Source organism: Siphateles boraxobius, unplaced genomic scaffold (genome assembly GCF_051911475.1).
Source record: "Siphateles boraxobius isolate OS27281-9 unplaced genomic scaffold, OSU_SipBor_1 19, whole genome shotgun sequence".
Lineage (NCBI taxonomy): Eukaryota > Metazoa > Chordata > Actinopteri > Cypriniformes > Leuciscidae > Siphateles > Siphateles boraxobius.
In genome coordinates, this window is record NW_027508799.1 from 2,352,458 (window position 1) to 2,376,073 (window position 23,616).

At 40.3% G+C, this 23,616-nt stretch overlaps 1 protein-coding gene across 2 annotated transcripts in view; it reads left to right on the forward strand.

Moving 5' to 3' along the window:
• Positions 1-21,331, forward strand: part of LOC143741590 (uncharacterized) — a 39,710-nt gene extending 18,379 nt beyond the window's left edge. Inside the window, exon 2 of one of the 2 annotated variants that reach the window (XR_013205147.1) lies at positions 1,903-2,289. Coding sequence is in view for 1 of the 2 variants with exons in the window: in XM_077233856.1 (XP_077089971.1) it covers positions 19,867-21,206 (1,340 nt within the window). In the remaining variant the exon portion in view is untranslated. Of the gene's footprint in view, positions 1-1,902; positions 2,290-19,866 lie in introns of those variants that run through there. The other variant, XM_077233856.1, reaches the window with a different exon arrangement.
• The last annotated feature ends 2,285 nt before the right edge of the window (positions 21,332-23,616 follow it).

Genomic DNA, 23,616 nt, shown 5'->3' on the forward strand with positions numbered 1-23,616 from the left:
AAAATCTTATAGACCATTAAAGTATATTTTCATAATGACACATCCCAATAGCATTGAAAAAATCAACAACAACATTTGTCTTTGTGTGTGTGTGTGTGTGTGTGTGTGTGTGTGTGTGTGTGTGTGTAAGCATATGTCTAAATAAGATACCTGTGAAAACAGTTTATTAATAAGTATAATGGCCAGCAGAGGGCAGTAGAAGACCACTTATTGGCTCAGTTTCATTTTGACAGACTTGATTTTCATCACTATTCTACACTAAAGCAAACCTGTTTTTCCATGTTAACTATTATAAGACAATCATTTTTTTGTCAGTTTATCACTTCATTGCTATTGACACTTCACATCAATGCTAGCAATGTGGTAAATCATGGTAAATCACGATAGAAACATGGTAAATCATAGTAAATAATACTATTACATGGTGTATCATGGCAAATCATGCTAGCAATGTGATGAATCATGGTAAATCATGCGACAATCCTGGTAAATCATTCTAGAATGTGGTATATCATGGTAAATCATTCTATAACATGGTAAATCATTCTATAACATGGTCAATCATGTTAAACTATGATAAATCATGCTAGAATCATATTAAATCATACTAGAATGTGTTCAGTTGTGGTATACCATGCTAGAGCAGGGTAAATCATGGTGAATCATACTAGAACTTGGTATATCATGGTAAACTATGGTAAATCATGCTAGATTCATGGTAAATCATCCTGGAACATGGTAAATCATGAAAAATCACACTAAAATTTGGTATGTCATGGTAAATCATGCTAAAACAAGGTCTATTCCATCTATGATGTCAGTGGTTAAATGCTTGCTACATGAAACTTGATGTCTTTTGATGCTTTTGAGCTTAACTGCCTTAAATGCCTTAACTGCTTGAACACCGCTAAATGCTGCTTGCAGCTTTAATTTTTTTGTTATTATTTAGAGAATATATGAACATTGTTACATAAAAACATTCATCAAAGACAGAAACTTCAAAAACCCTCTGCTACATTATATAAGTACAACCAGTTACACAAGCACATCCTTTTCAACATACAAAAATATCAGTCCCACTAGTTAACAAGTTTAGAGTTCTGCTCTCCACAGCTAAACAAGATAAAGCTTTTCACACATGATACTGCCCTGCTAAAAAAAACTATAGAAACCATTACAGAAATTCTATCAAGGTGAACACATGAAATTCATCAGTATCTGTAAAATTCACCTACATAAATGAGTTTCACAGCACTAACACTGTTTCAGCTTTGATCGCCTCGGTAAACGCGTAATAAACGGGGCGTTAACATATAAGCCTACTTGCATTTTATGGTTGTCAGCTTTGTTGCATTACATTTTCTTCACCAGGAGATGGTGCTGCAATTTCTATCTGAATGAAGCTTCGAGTAATGAACCATTTTCGACACAATTGTATCAGAAAGCAATAATGCTTTGAAACGCTTCATTTGGCCATCACTATGAAACACTCCAAAGCAACACAAGTAAATCATGCCTGCGAGGCATTTGCTGCAAACAAGGATATCCACCTGGTAAACTATAGGTCCGTCAATTGGAAATGTTCCCGGGAAAAACAACAAACCAGGAAACAACAAAAACAGGAAATAATACAAGAGTCCAGCACAGCATTATACGAAATGGAGTTAACAGAACTTCATAGTATTAGTAATCAAGATGTACAATTTGATAACCTTAATACAATTTCCATTCTTACATAACACACTGACATAAATTAAATATAAATATGTAGAGGTGCTACAACTCAAACCATGAAATGGGTTCCAAGGTACAAGCCTTGAAAAATTTATAATACAGAATTTTTTATCGCTTCCACGTTGCCACTTAAACCAGAGTTATGCTGACAACGTTTTATCTGTGCAGAGGTAAAGGGAAGGAGGCCATCACAGGGGAGAGACTAGTTGACTCTTCAGGACTGCGTTGTCGTCATGTCCAGGCGCTGGTCCTTCATCAGATCCGGATACGGCCTGGATCCGGCGGACTGCGGTATACCTCGGGATAAACGGAGAGACTAATATTAGCATAGACGCCCTCCTTCTTATGATCATGTAACAAGTACATCAGGATTTATGGGAAGTGTTACCGGTTCCAGCTGACCTAATCTATGCAGCCCAACATTGAATTATAAAAGTCTATAATGTGTTATGTGTATGGTAGGTCAAAGAGATTTTTAGAGTTTTAGTAATGGTCGACCGATATTGGTTTTTTTGATTGGCGATGCTGATATCTTAGAGAGCAGGGTGGCCGATATAAAGCCGATATTTATATAGGCCTATATATATATATACTTTATATTTATTTTAATCAATATTTAATAAATTAGTAAAACACATCTTCAAAATAAACATGCTTATATTTTAGATGGCAACTTCTTGAATCTGCTATCCTATTACAGTATTTTTCACAAATAAAGTAATTGTTTAAAAATATGTGAATAAAAAGGAAGCAAACACTGTTACAGGTCACTCAGTAATCTGGTATTTTCATGTGGACTGGTAAACATATTTTCAAATAAATACTTTTTTTCACTGACTTTTGACAAGGTAATTTTACATTCAGCACAGTGAAAATGATATGAATATGACAGTGGGCAACTGGATATAGCACAGCATATTTTAAAATGAAGGATTTAAAGTTTTTCAGTCGCGTCTCATGTGAAGCTGATCTTCTGTTCGCATTCACTCACTTCGCACAGACCGACCGTCATCCGCAGTAACACATTTATACCGGATTCAAATGCACACTTCACAAGATATCACAGCTGGATTCGATTAAATCTGCAAGGTTTGTGAAATTAAATGTTTATTAGATATTCAGAGATTTTGTTTAAATGACGTAGATGCGCATTTGCTGAATGTTGACGGTAAATGAGAAAGTGTTTTAGCCTGATTGTTTGCCTTTTCTGTTATAAATAATATAGCAAACGCTTTACTTTTTTGCGTACCATTTACTTTCTTTGTTTTCCAGTTCTGTCTAACAAAGTATTAGATATGACTGACGGAGAATGTGAGTGAGTGCTGTGTGATCGGGCACTGCAGTTCAAAAATAAAGTCCGGAGCGCCGTCAAAACAAAAGTCCCGCTTCGAACACATCGGCCAATCAGAAAAACTTATCGGCCGATATTTAAAAAATGCCAAATATAAACAGGTATAGGAAAGGAAAGGAGGCCTTCACAGGGGAGAGACTAGTTGACACTTCAGAACTGCGTTGTCGTCGTGTCCAGGAGCAGGTCCGTCATCAGATCCGGATACGGCCTGGATCCGGCAGACTGCGGTAAACCTCGGTATAAACAGAGAGACTAATATTAGCATTTATGCCCTCCTTCTTATGATGTAACAAGTACATCAGGATTAATGGGAAGTTTTCCCGGTTCCGGCTGACCTAATCTATGCAGCCTAACATTGAATTATAAAAGTCTACTATGTGTTATGTGTATTCTAGGTCAAAGAGATGTGTTTTTAGTCTAGATTTGAACTGACAGAGTGTGTCTGCCTCCCGGACAATGTTAGGAAGACTGTTCCAAAGTTTTGGTGCTAAAGAGGAAAAGGATTTACCGCCACCAGTCGATTTTGATATTCTAGGTATTACCAACTGGCAAGAATTTTGAGATTGCAATAGACGTGAAAGACTATAATGCGTTGAGAGCTCGCTCAAGTACTGGGGAGCTAAACCATTTAGTGCTTTATAAGTAATCAGCAATATTTAAAAATGTTAAAATGTATTTTATATGACGTTTAATAGGGAGCCAATGCAGCGTTGACAGAACCGGGCTAATATGGTCATACTTCCTGGTTCTAGTAAGAACTCTAGCTGCTGCGTTTTAGACCAGCTGTAGTTTGTTTATTAAGCGTGCAGGGCAACCACCCATAATAGCATTACAATTATCTAGCCTTGATGTCATGAACTAATTGTCCCGCATTTGTCATTGAGAGCATATGAGGTAAATTTTATATATTTTTAAGATGGAAAAATGCGATTTTACAGATACTAGACTCATTACTTTCAAATGAAAGATTGGTATCAAAGAGCACACCCAGGTTCCTAACCAACGACAAAGACTTGATAGAGCAGCCATCAAGTGTTAAACAGTATTGTGAGGAAGTTTTTTGTCCAATTAAGTAGTAGAAAATGACTAGTCATCCATTTTTTTTATATCAGCTATACATTCCATTTATTTTGTGAATTGGTAAGTTTTGTCAGGGCGTGAAGAAATATAGAGCTGAGTATCATCAGCATAACAGTGAAAACTAATCCCATGTTTCCTAATGATATCTCCTAAAGGTAGCATGTACAGAGTGAACAGCAACGGTCCTAGTACTGAGCCTTGTGGTACGCCATACTGAACTTTTGATCGATAAGACATCTCTTCATTTTCTGCTACAAACTGATAACGGTCAGATAAATATGATTTAAACCAGGCTAATGCAATTCTACTAAAGCCAACATAATTTTCAAGTTTATTTAAAAGAATGTTGCGGTCAATGGTATCAAATGCAGCACTAAGATAGAGTAACACTAATTAATAAAGGTCTCATGATCAACGTTCAATAATATTTATCCTCTAGCGCATCTCCTAATCTACATCAGCTGAGTCGGTCAACGTCTTGAACCCTATGAACACTAGAGGGGCTTTCGCACCAGATAGTTCCAGGAAATTAGTTCTAGGAACTAGCCACCAGGGTGGTTCCCCGAGAACTAATGGTTCCCATAGGAATGTTTTCCTGGTTGCATTTGCACTGCCAGTAGGAACTCTGAAGTGACTTAAGCCGAGCTTATTGTTGTGACCTTTATTTTGATGCTGCTGAGAACACCAGAGCCTGAGCAAACAAACAGTGAAGTTATATTCCATCCAAACATGACTAATTATATTGGAAGTATGTTGCATTAATTGAATTCAGAGGTGGGTGGAGTATCCAAAAACTGTACTCAAGTAAAAGTACAAGTACTTATAGAAATATTTACTTAAAGTCAAATTCATTTTTTTATAGTTACTTGTAGTTTTTTCATTGGATACTTTTTTACTTTTACTCAAGTAGCTATTTACTGGTTACTTCGGATCATTTATGCCCATATATATACAGGTGAAACTCTGTTTCAAAAAAAGTTATAATTTTGATGATTATGTTTACAGCTTATGAAAACTCCAAATTCAAAATCTCAGAAAATAAAATCAATAAAAAAAAAAAAAAATTTAAATACAGAAATGTCGGCCCTCTGAAAAGTATAATCATGAAAAGTATAATCATATAATCACACATATAATCTATATGTATATAGTTATTTATACTAAATATATTAGTTTCACCTTTTAATTTGAATTACTGAAATGCACAGACTTTTGCACGATATTCTAATTTTTTGAGTTTCACCTGTGTATGTGTATATATATATATATATATATATATATATATATATATATTTACAGTAGCATTATTTAGAAATTAATTTTTTTAAGCATTTAATTTAAATAATTATCATTATTAGATCGTCTAACTTTCCAACAAACACAGAAGAGATAGAAGAATCATTGCTTGTCCTTTGGTTTGTACAATAATAACTTATAGAACTACATTTGGATTATTAGACAATGTCTCAAAGTGAACATCCAGAGTTTTGCGTTCAAAGGCATGTAAAGGGAACCACACAGAGAAGAAAGAGTTAAAACTCTTCCCATGTGCTCGGGTTCCTGCCCGCTACTGAACATCTGAACACAAACAACGATCAAATGCACAATGACGGATCTTCTCCTGTCTGTTCTCCAAAATGTAATTAAATGTATATTTCTGCAGGCACGTGTAAACTGGTTAACTGTGTCTAAGCAAAGGTGTCGTTTTCAAGATGAACAGGTCACCGCCACTGCGAAATAACCACAAATTACCACAGGTTGGCGGGTGTTCATTTCATACTCTGTGAACAATGGTAGCTTATTTAATGTATAAATAAAGGTATATGCCCAAAAAACTGGTAATATCATACTTTGTAGTAGTGGTATTGTGGTGTTATAATCTGTTTGGTTGTAAAATGTATTACCTGTATGGAATGAAATAGAATGTAGCTCTACCTGTGGAATCGTTCACAGACATCATATGCAAATGTTCAACTAATAAAGATCTTCATTTCTGGAAAACAATAGGATGCTTTTGCAGATTTGCTTTTAATTGACTGTTTCCATGGCCATTTCATCCAACACTCTTGATGTTCTTAAATTTCCTGTTACGCTTCAGACAATGCAGTGCGTCCAGGGAACTGAACAAATAATTCAAACTGATTTGCGAACCAATTCAGACAGTTTTGTCAACTTGTTTGATCAAGTCTTTGAACAGAATCGACTCAAAAGAGTGATTCAGTTGTGAATGGTTCATTCATGCCCCGGGAAAAAAAGAGACCGCTTGCTTGGAATAAACAACGCTGTAATGAGGTTCAGGGTTTGGAAGGAAGAAGACAGGGTCGGTGTGACTCGTGCGTTTTATTCACTCAAAACCACAATAAGCCAAAAGTAGCTTTAACCACAGCTCAACTCAATACAAATACTCTTTCCGCTGGTTTTTCCCTCTTTCAGTATGGGGCGGCAGTGGCTCAGTGGTTCATGTAGGTTGTCTACAAACCAGAAGGTTGGTGGTTTTATCCCCGGTTCCACCTGTCGATGAGCTGGATGACGAGCTGGATGGTGCCTTGCATGGCTGACACTGCCGTCGGTGTATGACTGAGTGAATGAATGGGTGAATGTGAGGCAAAATGTAAATCGCTTTGGTGGCCATGGGTCTGTGAAAGCACTATATAAATGCAGTCCATTTACAATTTCAGGTCGGCTGATTATGGCATACGAGTCCCAGTCCTTCTCTCACTCCACAGCAGCTTATGTCCGGTCTCTCCACGCCAATTACTGCAACAAGACACAGGTGTTCATCATTTGCACTTGACCTACTTATGCACCGCTCGTCTCTCCTTTCTCTCCCATTACAGACGTCGCGGAACCATTCCCCCTTGCCACAGACGCGTTTTTTTTAAATATGTATTGCATTAAAATAAACTAATGAGAGGAACATCGCCCAGCGTAACGAAGCACAGTTTTTTATTAGAAATGTACTTGAGTTAAAGTAAAGGTACCCACATTTAAATCTACTCTTGAAAGTAAAAATGTTCCCAAAAATACTCAAATAAATGTCCTTCGCTACTACCCACCTCTGATTGTATTAAATAATACATATGAAATTTTTAAAATAATACAATTTAATTTAATCTTAAATACATTCCATCATATACAGTTAAAGAATAAGAAAAGTTGCGTTATTGTTTCAGATTGATTGCACTATTATTAGACTATTGATTAAATCAGTAACATACTCTGGTGCTAGGCCATGCAGAGCCTTAAAAACATACAACAACGCTTTGAAATGAATTCTGTATCGTATGGGTAACCAATGCAGTTTGATTAACACAGGAGTAATATGCTCTCTCTTCTTAGTACCCGTTAAAAGTCTGGCAGCTGAGTTCTGAACAAGCTGCAAACGAGAGAGAGGCCTGACTCACTCCCAGATACAACACATTACAGTAGTCTAAACGGGATGAGACAAAGGCATGAACAACCTTCTCCATATCTTCAAAAGAGAGGATAGACTTCAATTTAGATATTGATCTAAGATGGACAAAACTATTCTTAACAACTGAGCTTAAATTTGACCGGCAAATCAATGCTGAGTCAAAAATGAAACCACGGTCTCTCACGCTAGACAGTTTTTTTCCCCCCCCAGGAAAATGGTAAATGGAAACAACCCCAGGCAGTCATAAACATCCTGTACACACCCCTTATTACCAAATAAAATCATCTTGGTCTTATCCTAGAAAGTTATTCGCCAGCCAGCACTTAACCTCAGTCAAACATTCTTGCAGGGACTGAATGACACATTTATGCCCATGTTTCAGTGGTAAATAAATTTGAGAATCATCCGCATACAGATGATACTGAATCCAAAATTTCTCAAAAATAGAACCAAGAGGGAGCATATAAAGAGAAAATAAAATTGGTCCCAGTATATAGCCCTGCGGAACCCCACACACAAGAGGGTCAAAGCTAGAAGAATAATCCCCTAAACCAGGGGTCTCCAACATGTCGCTCGCGAGCCACCAGTAGCTCGTGGCCTGATTGGAGGTAGCTCGCCAATGGGCCGTTCACATATCGCGACTTTTGCGCGCTCAAGTTTGTTATTTAAAATGTAGGAAGGTCATAATTGAAGCCACATGATTTTTTTTTCCAGGCGCCGCGAGATGGAAAAAATCTCAACTTTTCAGAATGCCGCAAACGCACCGCAGGTCATGTGACAAGAACCAACCAATCAGCTTAACCCTTTCCGTAACAACATTGAAATCTCAGTCAACATGAAGGATGGGGGTGCAGCCAAACACTATGGGTGTTTTTCTCTTCTCTGTAAATACATCTTGTAGCAGAGCTACAGCAAGCATTTTTCTGTGGTGGAAATCCATTAGCCACTAAAACTTCTTTGTCATTGTGGAGAGCGCAGTGCATGATTGCATAGCAACGACGAACGCCCCGGGAAAATCGGACTGAATTTCACTATTAAAGGGTAGCTAAACACTAAAACAACTTTTTTAAGTTAATGATCTGTAAGAATGGAGCTTCATAAATGCTGTTCATTGATTCCAGTAAATTTTTTGACATTTTGGTTTAAATTGTTTTAATTCTACAATATATGGTATAAAAACGTCTGAGTGCTGCCCTCTTCAGGTGGAACGGTGGCTACTGCAGTTGAATTTTCCTATTGGATGTTTGCGGTGGTTCGTGACGCAGCGGTTGTTGGCAACGTAAGCAGGTCCCATACAAAGAGATGCATCTCAGGTGCACGCCCCCCTCTGCTGGGCTCTGCCCACTTTTCCAGCATTTTACAAATATTGCCAGTGGGTGGAGTCAGGCTCTGACCAGGGGTTTAGTTACCCATTAATAATAAAAGATAAGCTAATGTGCATTGTAAACGTCAGTAATTTATCTTTTTTTGACTCATTCTTTTTGTAAAAATGATTTAAAGGCTGAAATATGCGAGATTTCTTTTAATAAAACCTTTTTTGTCAAAACTTGATTTGAACTTGTACATGTTAATTTTGCTACTAATTAGTAGATAAAATGTTGCAAGACACTCCTTTAAAATCTGGCCATCATTTTTAATGTTATTATTTTAATGTTTATGTAAACAAAAAGTACATATTAATGCTAATTATATTTGTTATTTGCTGGTTTTTGACAAAAAACTTTGTGAATTGATTTTATTGTGTAGTATTAGTACTCTTTGAACAGGATTCTGTGATAACCGTGATCATTTTGGTCACTCATGAAATTAAATTTTTATGCCATTTCATCTCTGGTTAAGATGCACTAATAGAAAGTACAATTTTCTATAAAAAAAAATGAATCTCTGATTCTGTTCTTTTCTCTGACATTTAAGGGTGACATATATAGGCCTACAAAACTCTTTTAGGTCTAAAACAGTTTAGATAGTTGTTAATATGAGAGTTATGAAACATTATTTAAGAGATTTAAGTATTGTATTACGAGTACCTCTCGGCTACTATCTTTTTAAAAAAAGTAGCTCTCAAATGAAAAAAGTTTGGAGACCCCTGCCCTAAACTGACTGAAAAAGTCCTTTCAAATAGGAAGAAAAACATTTCAGGGCTAAGCCCTGAATACCAACCTGATCCCTAAGACGATCAATGAGAATATTGTGATCAACTGTATCAAATGCTCCGGTAAGATCTAACAAAAGTAGAACAACACGGTTTCCAGAATCAACGCCTCGTAGGATGTCATTCGAGACCCTCAAAAGAGCAGACTCTGTACTATTACCAGCTCAAAAACCTGACTTGAATCTATCGAAAATGTTATTCCTCATTAAAAAGTCATTAAGCTGTGTATTCACAATTTTTTCCGAGTTGATTGAACTAGCTCAATTCATCTGTTCATCAGTCATCAAGTCAATTCAGAGTTCAAGTTTTAACTCAGAGTTGGTTGAATCTCCTTATTGAAAGAGGCCCCTGCTAGGCTTCATATGAGCAATTATATCTTTAAGCTGCTGTAGAGAAACAGGCGTAAAACAGGTCAATTGATTAGGAGGATCAACAGAAGCAATAAAGTCATTGCTAACAGATGAAATCTGAGATCTAATTCCATCAATCTTACCTATGAAAAAGTTTAAAAACTCTTCACACATGTCAACAGAAGGAGTGAGTGATGGAGTAGCAGTAGGGTGAAGCACAGCATTTACAGTAGAGAAAAGTACTCTAGAATTATGACAGTTTCTGGAGATGATGCCAGAAAAATAATTGGATCTAGCCAATTTAACAGCTCTTTGATACTCGTTCAAATGGTTCTTCAAAATCTCAAGAGACCTGTAGTTTATCTTTAACCCATTTGCGTTCAGCCCTCATATACTCCTGCCTAAGAGCACGGGTTGTAATGTTCAACCAGGGCCACGGTTTGACCTTTTTTCCCTGACTTTGTCAGGAGCCACAACATCTAAAATATCTAAACAAGAAGAGTTAAACTGGTCGACCGACTCTTCTAAACCCATAAGGAAGAGTGGGACTCGATCAATGAAATTAAAGGAGAAACCTCAAAAACAGCTGAAAATCTACTAGCTGTGCAAGGATTGAGTATGCGAGATGAAACAAAGGCAGAAACATTATTGCCCAGCGCACCACAAGGAAAATTATAACTAAAAAGCACAGTCTTATGATTAGAAAAAACAGTATCAGCAATCTTCACACTGCCAACAAAGAATCCCAGAGATAATACAAGGTCAAGCGTATGACCACGTTCATGAGTTGGACCAGAAACACACTGTAAAAATTCAAATGACTTATGAATAAAAAAAATATTTGACCAGGGGCTTTGAAGGGCAGCACACATGTATATCGAAATCCCCTAAAATTTAAATATTGTCAAAAGGGGACAATTCCAGATAAAATTCAGAAAACTCCTGTACAAAAGTTTGGGGGTCTATAAATCAAAAAAATATATCACAGATTTAAAAGCATTCAGCGTAATTAACTGAGATTCAAAAATGCAATAGGACTCAGAAGGTAAAAGTAAACACTGTAGCAAATCGGCTCTATGAAATATTAATAATCTATAATAACTGGTTATAATTGATTATGAATATTTGGATCAGTTAATATAATTAACTTAATGTAGTAAAATTAATTTTTACTTCAACCCACCTTTTTGTCCTGTGGACACTCAGCGTTAATTGTTTATTAATTCTAAGAAATATTCATTTCCGGGGAAGGGAAATGTCTTTCTTACTGTACAGTACTATTAAGAGCATGTAGTCACAATCTAAATCGTAAGGTAAACTTCGTATGCAAGCAGAGAATCAGAACCAAAAACATATTGTGCACAAGTTTTATTAACAAAAACACGAAAACATAACTAACATACAAACAATTACACATTCATTCATGCATTCAAAGGGAGATGGTTAAAGTGACAGAATGAAACCGGAAGTAGGAAATGGAACTATGGAAAATATCCATTTAACTACAAAAAGAACCATCAATATTATCATTTTCAAAGTACCTTCTTAAAAAAATACTTGCATGGCCTTGCAGTGAACATAATTCTTGAAGTTGTTGAAAATTGACATTTGTTGGTTCTGTGAGTGTCAAATGTTGAATTTGCAATCGTTTTCTTCTCCGTTGGTTGAAGAAGGTTTGATGAACTTGCGTGGTTAGTTCGACTCTGTTGGGAGAGTGAAGGCCTAGCTCTGTAGTCACAGCCTGCTGGGGCCCATGGGCCCCGTTGGGGGTTCCATGCAGACATCAACCCAAAGTAACAGCAGTGAAGGCCAGAGGAAGAGAGGACTAAGAGAGCCAATGGTAGGAGTTGCGATGGATTACTTCTGCGTTGAATAAAGACGTTGTGCCAAACTGCTGAGGTTGTACTGGATTCTGTTGTGGTTGAGAGAATTCTCTCTCTCCTGAATGATCACATGGCTGGTTGTGAGTCAAGGCCCGGGGCCCTGGGGCCTGCTGAGGCCACGCAGGACAGCACAACACCGCTAACGTACCGAGAAGTCATGAGAGTGCGAAGGCTGGTGTGGATGCAATTTAAAGCCCGGGAAAGGTCCCACCTCTCAGAGTTGGCTCAGCCAATAAGAAAGGTGGAAGTTCCAGGGGGGAGACCTTGGTTTATGGCTCTTTGTTTAAAGGGTGCTCATTTGCATGTGCAGCTGGATGGGTGGTAGCCGACGAAGAATTCATGAAAGACTCCTGCAATACCAATATGTTGTCGCTATCGACACACCATGTACACAGTCACTTCGATCTTCACAGCACCAAGTCATAGAGACCAAACACGGCATCGGTGATGTTACAGTTACCGTTGGTTGTATAATAAAATACATACCGTTGTATCAAACACATAATATACATAAAATACAAGACAGTAAATCATTCACAAAAATGTTCTGGGATGCATGCTCATTTATAGATCCGTTTATCGATAAATAAATGCAGGGAAGTCTGTTTTAATGTCTGTAGGTTCTAATGGCAAGGGCCCTGACCACATTCATGACAGCAATAAAACCAACTTATCTGACCGTAGTCATGGTAACCAAAGATCCTTCTTGCCCTTGTTGGGGGATGGGACCACAGATCCCAGAGTAAGTTTTAAATATTATTTGTTACCTAAAACAAATAATTGTGTCCGATTTGTCTCAGTCGTTACAACACTTAAACTTGTCTTTAAAAACAACTGCAAGACCCCCGCCCCGGCCAACAGAACTAGGGGTACTAAAAAAAAACTGCAACCAGGAGGAGAAAGTTCAGAGAGAGGAGTCTTTTCACCAGCGTTAACCCATGTCTCAGTAACAAATAAAAAATCAATTTCATGTAAAAGAAAGAGATCATTCAAAATAAAGGTCTTATTTGCCAAAGATCTTGCATTAATCAACGCCATTGTCAGAAGAGGATTGCAAAGAGGTATCATAAAAGATTACCGGACTCCCGTCACGTAAAGAGCGAAGGTTTAGATAATTAACTCCTCGATCTGCGATATAAGCTAAGACAGTGAGATCATCAGGTTTAGATTACTAATAGAGCTTCAAATTCTCTGAATAGCAGAAGGAAAAGCCATGGTGCGTTAGGAATTGTAACTTTACCTGTCAGCGATGTTTTGGACCATCATGATGGGTCATTCCAAACTTATAACAAACATCTGCTGCTTCCTTTTTCTTTCAATAAATAATTACATGGAACGTCTTTGGTTACGTATGTAACCCTCGTTCCCTGAGTAGGGAACGGAGACTTTACGTCGGATAACGACGAATGGGGTTTCGCTTAGAACACCTAAAGACTTCGAGTATTACAAAACGACCCAATGGCAAAGGAATGCCATGGGTCTGCGGAATTTGCATGACGTAACTCCGCCCCACCTCGTGGGTATAAAAGGAGGACGCCGGCAACATGCAGATATGAGAAAATATTATATATTATATATTAGAGAATACACATATGACCCGAAGGAAACACATGGAGAACACTGGGGTATCCAGCCGGCTTGCCAAGGGAAAGACACATGCTCAGAGAGGCTTACAGTGGAAATACACATGTCGGGGTCGCTCAGGGGAGGGACCATGCACACGGGAGGTACCTAGCCAACGCGCAGGCAATAGACACTGGCGCCGAAGTCAGGAGTGCTGGAGGAACTTCTCCTGCTGGAGGAGAATATCGCACGTATCCAGTCCGTAGAGTGGAATGGCGAGCAAGTGAAGACACCTGAGCGGGTCCAATACTAGCTGGTAGAAGCGAGTACATGAGAGGACACTGGCTCCACTCAGAGATTATAGAATCTGGCGAATGAGTTAGGTGTCGCCCAGCCTGCAGCTCTGCAGATGTCTGTTAGCGAGGCGCCATGCGCTAGAGCCCAAGAGGACGCCACACTCCGGGTGGAGTGGGCGGTCACACCAAGGGGGCACGGTCGACCTTGCTGCTGGTATGCCAAAGCAATGGTGTCCACTATCCAGTGAGACAACCTCTGCTTGTAGAGAGCCTTTCCCTTCTGCTTCCCACCATAACAGACAAAGAGCTGGTCTGAGGTCCTGAAACACTGCGTTCTGTATACGTGGAGAGCACATACTGGACAGAGCAGTGCCAAGGCTGGGTCTGCCTCCTCCGAGGGCAGCGCTTGCAGGTTCACCACCTGGTCCCGGAAGGGAGTGGTAGGAACCATGGGCACATATCCTGGCCGGGGTCTCAGGATCACGTGAGCGTAAGCCGGCCCGAACTCCAGGCACACTCGTAAACGGAGAATGCGTGCAGGTCCCCTACCCTCTTGATAGAAGCCAGTGCAACCAGGAGCGCTGTCTTCATCGACAGGAGCTTAAGCTCCACTGATTACAAGGGCTCAAAGGGAGCACTCTGCAGGGCAGTTAGAACCACCGCGAGATCCCAAGAGGGATCGAGAGGAGGGCGAGGAGGATTCAGTCTAAAAACTTACCTTCTGCCAAGTCATGGAGTGCGGCAATAGCGGCAACATAGACTTTGAGGGTGGAGGGAGACAGCCTTGGCTCCAACCCTTCTTGAAGGAAGGAAAGCACGACACCGACCGAGCATCTCCGGGGGTCTTCTCGGCGAGAAGAGCACCAGCTGACGAAGAGGTTCCACTTCAACGCGTAGACGTGTCTCGTAGACGACGCTCTAGTGGAAGTTATGGTAGCCACCACCGCAGGTGGTAGGGTACTCAAACCTGCCTGGTCCCGCCCAGGAGCCACACGTGGAGGCTCCAAAGATCGGGATGAGGGTGCCACAGGGTGCCCCGTCCCTGAGAAAGAAGGTCCTTCCTCAGAGGAATGGGCCAAGGAGGTGCTGTCGCGAGGAGTATGAGTTCGGAGAACCAGGTCCGGGTGGGCCAGTAGGGCGCAACCAGAAGGGCTGCTCCCTGACCTCCTTGACTTTGCGCAAAACCTGCGCAAGAAGGCTCACTGGGGGAACGCATATTTGCGGCCCCGCGGCCAGCTGTGCGCCAGTGCATCCGTGCCGAGCGTGCCCACGGTCAGGGAATAATACAGGTCGCAATGGGTCAAGTCGTGAGAGGCAAACAGATCTATCTGTGCGTCCCCGAACTGGTCCCAAATCAGCTGAACCGACTGGGGATGTAGTCACCATTCTTCAGGGAGGGGCTGAAGCCGTGAGAGCTGCACAGTTCAGGACTCCGGGAATGAAAATGGCTCAGATGCTTCTGAAAAAACCTCAGATGCTTCTGACTCCATAAGAGGAGGTGGCGGGCGAGTTGTGACATACGGCGCGAGCGTAGACCACCTTGACGGTTGATGTACGCTACTGTGGCGGTATTGTCTGATCGGACTAGTACGTGTTGACCCCTGAGCAACGCCCGGAAGCGGTGCAGGGCAAGGCATACTGCCAGCAACTCGAGGCAATAGACATGCCATACTGCTCAACACTACATGCGAGAATCACTGAGCTTCAGGAGCAACCTTGCTCAACACCTAAGTGTGAAGAAATTCACTGAACTTCAGGAGCATTTCTGCTCAACACCTGGGTGTGATAAATCTCACAGAATTTTTCAGGAGCATTTCTGCTCAACATCAGAGTGTGACAGCATGTCCATTGCGCATGCGCCCCAGCCCGTGGAGGCATCTGTTGAGACAACAACATGCCGGGAAGCTCGTTCCAGGGGCACTCGGGCCCGTAGAAAACTGAGGCTCGACCACGGGGTGAGTACTGACGACAGGTCAGAGTAACTGGTACTCGGATGGTGCCGTGTTGCCATGCCCACCTTGGGACTCGGTTGCGAAGCCAAAGCTGAAGCGGTCTCATAAGAAGCAATCTGAGCGGCGTACCGCGGCTGCAGATGCCATATGCCCCAGCAGCCTCTGAAAAAACTTCAGTGGAACCGCACTCTTGCGCTTGATAGTCTCAGGCAAGTCAGCAATGGCTGAGTGGAGAAGGCGACCAAGTCCATACCGAAAAAAGAGCTCCTCTGCACGGGGCAAAGTTTACTCCTTTCCCAGTTGACCCGAAGGCCCAGACGAGCTAGATGCCGGAGCACTGGGTCCATGTATTCGCAAACCTGGTCTCAGGAGTGAGCTTAAGACAGCCAGTCACCGAGATAGTTCAGGATGCGAACCCCGTGTTCCCATGGAGGAACAAGGGCTGCCTCAACAACCTTTGTGAAGGCGCGAGGAGACAGGGCTAGCCCGAATAGGAGAACAGCGTACTGATAAGCGCGCGCCCTGACAGCAAACCGTAGGTATGAGGTCTGAGTCCAAGGAGAACGGAGACATAAAAGTAGGCTTCCTTCAGGTCGATCGCTGCAAACCAATCCTTTGGCCGCACACATCCAGAAATGCGTTTGGCCAGGAGCATCTTGAACGGCAGCCTGTGAAGGGAGCGGTTCAGATGTGTAGGTCCAGGATTGGCCGTAACCCACCAGACTTCTCCGGGACAATGAGGCAGGGGCTGTAAACCCGGACCTCATTTCGGCTGGAGGGACAGTCTCAATCGCACCCTTCGCCAGTAGGGTAGCAACCTCCGCTCTCATGATAGGGGCATACCCACCGACCAAAGTGGAGCGGACTCCCCTGAAGCGGGGAGGAGACCGTGCGAACTGAATCGTATAGCCGAGCCGATGGTTCGCGCGACCCAGCGGAACAGATAGGGGAGCTCTAGGCAGGCTCCCAACTGTGCCAGCGCTGTCAAGAACCACAGACGTCCCCCCGGTGGTGCAGCGAAGCGGAATGACCGGCCCAGACGTGGACGGCATTGCGGCCCGGTGTGGGGGCAAGGCCATAACCGCACCCTGACAGAGGAGGCCAGGGAAGGACCAGCGTTCCACGGGGGCCTGCTCTGTCAGGGGTCTGGCGACAGAGGGGGACAGGGGCGAAGCGGTCCGTGGACGGCAAGACGTGTCAACCGCCTCTGGGACAGAGGGGGACGAGGAGAGCACGGCTTGTGGGCGGCGCTCTGTGTCGTCCAAGAACTCTGTATGCTCAGAGACGAGAGAGTCAGTTCTTTCTGAATAAGGATTCTTCCCCAGCCCTCCACCGGGGAAAGGAGTGGCCCTGCTACCAACTCCTGGAAAGAACTGAGTATCATCTCTGAGCAGCCCATCTCAAAAGTACCGCTTAACCCGGCGTTTAGCGGGGGGGGGGGGGGACTGGAGAGGGCTGTGGCATCCCCCCTACGGTCTTCAAGAGCCAGGCCCGGGTGAACGGGCGGGGTTGGAACTGTGGGAGGGCGCCTTCGGCGGTGGGCAGACTGAGGGATCTGAGCGGAAAGCGGGGCCGTCGGGCAGAATAACCACACACACTGGCAGATCACTGCACAGATCAGCAGGCACTGTGAACTCGCTGCAGATCGCCGTCACACCAACACCGGAGAGAGAAGCTCGTCTCGTAGAGCGAAGTCAGAGATGACTGTGGAGTGAAGAAATACTCTTGGCTCTGAAGCGAAAACACATCTGCATGTTGCCGGCGTCCTCCTTTTATACCCACGAGGTGGGGCAGAGTTACGTCATGCAAATTCCGCAGACCCATGGCATTTCTTTACCATTGGCTCGTTTTGTAATACTTGAAGTCGATAGTTGTTCTAAGCGAAACCCCATTCGTCGTCATCCGACGTAACTCGGTGTGACAACGAAAGGGAACCACTGTGTGATGAGTTTTTGGTCTGATGGTTAAGCAGGGAGTTTGTTCTCTTTTCTTATTCCTTTGAAAGTTTTTGTGCCTTAACCCCTAGAACAGGGTGCCCAATCCTGCTCCTGCCGATCGACTGTCCTGCACAGTTCATCTCCAACCCTAATCAAACACACCTGCCTTTAATTTCAAGTGATCCTGAAGTCCTTAATAGGTTGCTTCAGGTGTGTTTGATTAGGGTTGGAGATGAACTGTGCAGGACAGTCGATCGGCAGGAGCAGGATTGGCCACCTCTGCCTTAGAAGATGTAGAAAATGGGAGATTGAGACCAGTCTATAATTAACAGTGTTCCTGCACACTTTTTAAAGTCAAATTTAAGGCTTTTTAAGACCTGAAGAAATCAAAATTAATACCGTAAATTAGGGGTGTGCAATATTGAAAAAAATATATCTCTATATTTTAAACGTTTTGTTAATAATAATTAGATGATATTTTACTGATTGTGTTGTTGTGCTGGTGCCATGGCTGGTATAGGCCTGTTGTTGACAGCAGACTCACAAAGACATTCATATTTTTCATATTCTATGCAGTGGTCAGTTCACAGTAGTGACAGAAATGATTAATTAATGTGCAATATTTGCCACCTTAAATTGATGTCCAGGGGTCCAGGGTATTTTCACCTATATATGGATATTTTTTCTAAACTTTAGAGTTATGCATCACCTTTTATGTCAAATACTAACATTCAAATTATTCAAATTAAATTATACAGTAATTATATTTATTTCTACAATAATACTTAATTACACAATAATTATGCTGTACCACCGTTACCAGTCAAATTAAATCATTCAATCAAAATCCATCTTTGCAGTGCAGAGGTGACACAAAAGCGGCATCAGAAGTGGCATTAATATTTACACTTCATTTACAATTGCATAAATAAAGTTATGAGATAGTTTTTTTTAAAATCAATATTCAATATTTAAATATGAAATGATTTCTAATTTTAACGTTTTAATTAAAGGGTACTTTAAATATTAAACGAAAACCGCCAGTAGGCGGCAGCAAGTCACTGTCTTAATACCTTAAGAGAGTTGAGGGAGTCATTCATTCATTCAACCGATTTGTTCAAACGGCTGATTCATTCGGGAAAGAAACAAGTGATTGTTCATTGAATCGTTAAAATGACTCGTTCAAAACGTGGATTTCAGTCAAGAAATCATCGCTGTCTGTTGCATTGAGACTCTGCTACGGTTTCATTTTGAAATTCTAGTCGGCGAAATAAAGGGAAAACAAACAATATTGACAATATGGTGTCTAAAAGTAACTCACAATGTTAATTTATTTTTAATTTAACTATTGTATAACATAAATATATCACACTTGTGCACGGGAAAACGGCACTCTTACTGATGTGATATTCTAATACAAAAACATAATATGATATAAATATAAGGCAAAAACTAATTTGGGGACATAGGCCTACCTAAAACTGCACTGACACATCACGCAGTGAAAGCACGAGAGACAAATGCGATGTCAGCTCGCAGTGCCTTGTACATCGTTAAAACAATGATTACAATATCATAGTCGACAATACACATCGCACACCCCTACGCACATAAAGAATGAACTTTAACTGAACTGACATTTGACAACTTTCTTCTTCTCTCCCCTCTCGCGTGCAGGAGACAGACGTTATTCTGCCGCGAATGTGATGCCCATTGTCACGTGAAAAAGCAAATCCACAAAGATAGAATAATAAAAAATAATACTACGCTAATTAGTTTTAATTTGGAAAACATTTAGATATGTCTAAGTCGAAGTGTCATCTAAAATTTAAGACCTTTCATAAGTAAAAATAAGACTTTATAAGACTTTTTATGGCCTTATGTTTTAAAAATCTAATTTAAGACTTTTTAAGACTTTTTAAGGATCCGCGGGAACCCTGATTAAACAAATCTCCTGGGTCAAAGTTTTTGGGACATGTTCTAAATAAAGAGAAGAGTTATTAATACTGAGAAGGGGTTCTCAGATGTATCATCACACCTATTTCAGTAGCTTAGTGGGTATAGGATTTTATGTATGTTGGTATTGATGCTTTAGTTTGTATCTATTGCTTTGTGCCATTAAACTGTGCCATACAATTATTTTTTTTCCTTAGACCTGATGGCACTGAAAGAAGAGAGTCATGAACTGAGTGTAAAGGAAGAAAAATATCAATATGTGAATCATCGTGATGTCATAACTGTAGAAAAGTCTTTTAGTTGCTCACAGACTGAAAAGACTTCCTCGCAAGAAAAAGCTCAAAAGACAGGAAGTAAGAGAGACAAGAGTTTCAATCAACATGTTAACCTTAAAGACCACATGAGACTTCACACTGAGAAGCCTTACACATGCCCTCAGTGTGGAAAGAGTTTTGATCAAGACATGAAACTTAAAGTCCATATGAGAATTCATACTAGAGAGTGCCCTTTAAAATGCCAACAATGTGGAAACAGATTCGCTCATAAAGGAAACTTTAACAGGCACATGAGAATTCACACTGGAGAGAAACCTTTCACCTGCCAACAGTGTGGAAAAAGTTTCAACCGAAAAGGACACCTTAATTATCACATGAGAATTCACACTGGGGAGAAGCCTTACACATGCAAACAGTGTGGAAAGAGTTTTGATCAAGACGGGAAACTTAAAGTCCACTTGAGAATTCATACTGGAGAAAAGCCTTTCATATGCCAACAGTGTGGAAACAGATTCAATGAAAAAGGAAGCCTTAACAGGCACATGAGAATTCACAAAGGAGAGATGCCTTACGTATGTTCTCAGTGTGGAAAGAGTTTCAGTCAACATGGAAGCCTTGAAATCCACATCAGAATTCACACTGGAGAGAAGCCTTACATATGTCCTCAGTGTGGAAAGAGTTTTGATCAAGAGGGCAACCTTAAAGTCCACATGAGAATTCATACTGGAGAGAGCCCTTTCACATGCCAACAGTGTGGAAACAGGTTCACTCAAAAAGGAAGCTTTAACAGGCACATAACAATTCACACTGGAGAGAAGCCTTTCACCTGTCTACAGTGTGGAAAAAGTTTCAACCGAAAAGGAAACTTTAATTATCACATGAGAGTTCACACTGGAGAGAAGCCTTACACATGCAAACAGTGTGGAAACCGATTCACTGAAAAAGGACATCTTAAAGGGCATGTGAGAATTCACAAAGGAGAGAAGCCTTACACGTGCCCTCAGTGTGGAAAGAGTTTCAATCAACATGGAAGCCTTAAAATCCATATGAGAATTCACACTGGAGAGAACCCTTACACATGTCCTCAGTGTGGAAAAAGTTTTAATAAAGATGGGAACCTTAAAATCCACATGAGAATTCACAAAGAAGAGAAGCCTTACACGTGTTCTCAGTGTGGAAAGAGTTTTGATCAAGACAGGAAACTTAAAGTCCACATGAGAATTCATACTAGAGAGAGCCCTTTCATATGCCAACAGTGGTGACAAAGTTTCAACCGAAAAGGAAACCTTAATTATCATATGAGAGTTCACACTGGATAGAGCCTTTTCACCTGTCAACAGTATGTAATTAGTTTCACTGTAAAATAAAGTCTTACTTTATGGCGGTACTTTTGGTTTGTGTTTGTTTTATTTTGAATAAATAAATCCTCCTTCCCTGAACTTTGCTACACTGGTGCCTAAACCGGGGAAGAGGGAGGAACGCACTGTCAGAGAGTCCTCGCCTATATATTGCCATTTATTTTATTTCAATAAATGGCAATATATACCAATATACACCATTTAAGTATAATAAAAACTGTTATAAAGTCATAAAACTGACTATTACACATTTCACTATTTATGGCTTGATCATTTCAATAAATGGTTTAATTTCCCCACTGGATCACTGTATAATGTTATACAAACCTATGGCCACATTCAATGCACTATTAAATACCATTGCCCTACGTTATAAAGCATTATTTGTAAAAAAAAATACCCTGAGTATGGATTACTACATCAGGCTTATGTCTAAAAATGGACATCCTGTCACTTGCGCTATTCTTACCTGAATGGAGTGTATGATCATAGAAAATCGAACCATTTTTCATGCCACAACGTTCTCTAATTTTTAGAAATCCTACGCAAACAACATCTATCTCCGCTCTTCATTCATCTCATTCCTCAATAGAATAGTAAAATAATCGGTATCATTGCACCTAATTTATTTTCACTGACTGCGAGATAGGCCTATGATGGTCTTTTGGTGTATTTTTTGTTTGTTATCGCGCTTCTCGCTCAAGGAATAGGCTTCTGTTGCCCACCGACGTCTACAATATTAAATATACAGTAGGCTATATTGTTGTCTCTATTTTTAACTTATGATTCTATTTTTCTGTTCTAAAAGTTTGCTCTATTCTGTTTAAAATGTAATTTTACATATTTAATTTCTGCTTTCGTTAATTTTAACCAATTCTGTTGTAGCCTAATAGGCATATAAAAAAAATTGTATTATTTTTTTGTTCTTTATTTTATTACAAGACCTTGTGCTGTGTTTTTTTTAAATAAACAGATAGCCTACAAACAGAGATATATTATAGTTGACCGTTTGTTCAAATAATAGTCTATATTTATGTATCGTTTATTTAAACAACATTAACCATATTTTCTTTATTTATTTAATAATAAAATTATTACTTTATAACATGCAGTTTGAACTCCACCAAATCTTAGGTTGTTTCATTACTGTACAGCAAATGTCAATAGCTCTTTTTTATTTTTCATGTTTTTTGTAGGCTTAGTCGGAAATTACCATAGTTGTAGTATTTCATCCTTACTGTTAAGGCAAGACACTACAGGTGAATAGGGTCAAATTTTAAAATAATAGATATCACCATGAAACTTCCTCAGTTGATTACTTACACAAGTATATTAAAAAAAAATGTATTACAAGATTTAGAAATTTGTATGTTTAATTATGCAAATTAGGCATTATCTCATTAAATATGCGTGATTCAGAGGGGTTTCAGGATATATGCTTTCATTACCTAGGAAATCAAAATATACTGTACTTTATAGCCTTAAAAAAATCGATTTTCGCCATCGTTTTTTGATTAAAATGTCACATAAATCAGGCCAGGAATGATTTATTAACAAATCTCTCTGAAAATATCTTCAGAATACTGCTATGTGTATAACTGGAAAATGTGGTGTACATAGGTGCTACATAGGCTGAGATGTTTGTACTGGAGAATGACAAAAACAATTATTTTGAGAAAACGGCATTTAAAGATTTAAATAGGGGAAATTAATTTATTTCAATTGGAAAAAATGCTCAAAAACAAAATAAATGCTCAGGCCCTTAGTAATAATAATATACAATATTTCAAGCTCATGAAAATGGATTATTTAATAACATGACAGGCATATAAGGCCTACAACTGCAGTAACTTAATTAACATTAGTTTATCATGCACAAAGTTGCCGACAAAACCCACACTAGACAGTTGTATGGACACAGAACAAGACCAACAGTAGCTGTCACAGCTTTCTAAAGTCTAATTATACATTCCAGCACCATATGTAGGTCCCATATGTATGCCATATGTATGCAATGGTGTTTCGTCTGTTGACATGCAGTGGAGAAGGCCTGCCCACATCTCTGCTTTCATTGTATCCAGTGACCCCTGGTTATTCAAAATTGCCCCCCTGTAATAATTTTGCAGTGTTTGCATTTCTTTGCTGTCAGTTTCCCCAAACCCTTGTCTCCCAGTTTGCGCTCGGCACTAAATTTTCTGAGCGCTGTGCTCATTCGCTTGTGAGCATGGTTTATACATTCCAGCTTTACAATCTCATGCCCAGGGTATGGGTTCAGTGACTACTTACTTAACACTTCGGAGTCTTAGGCTATTTT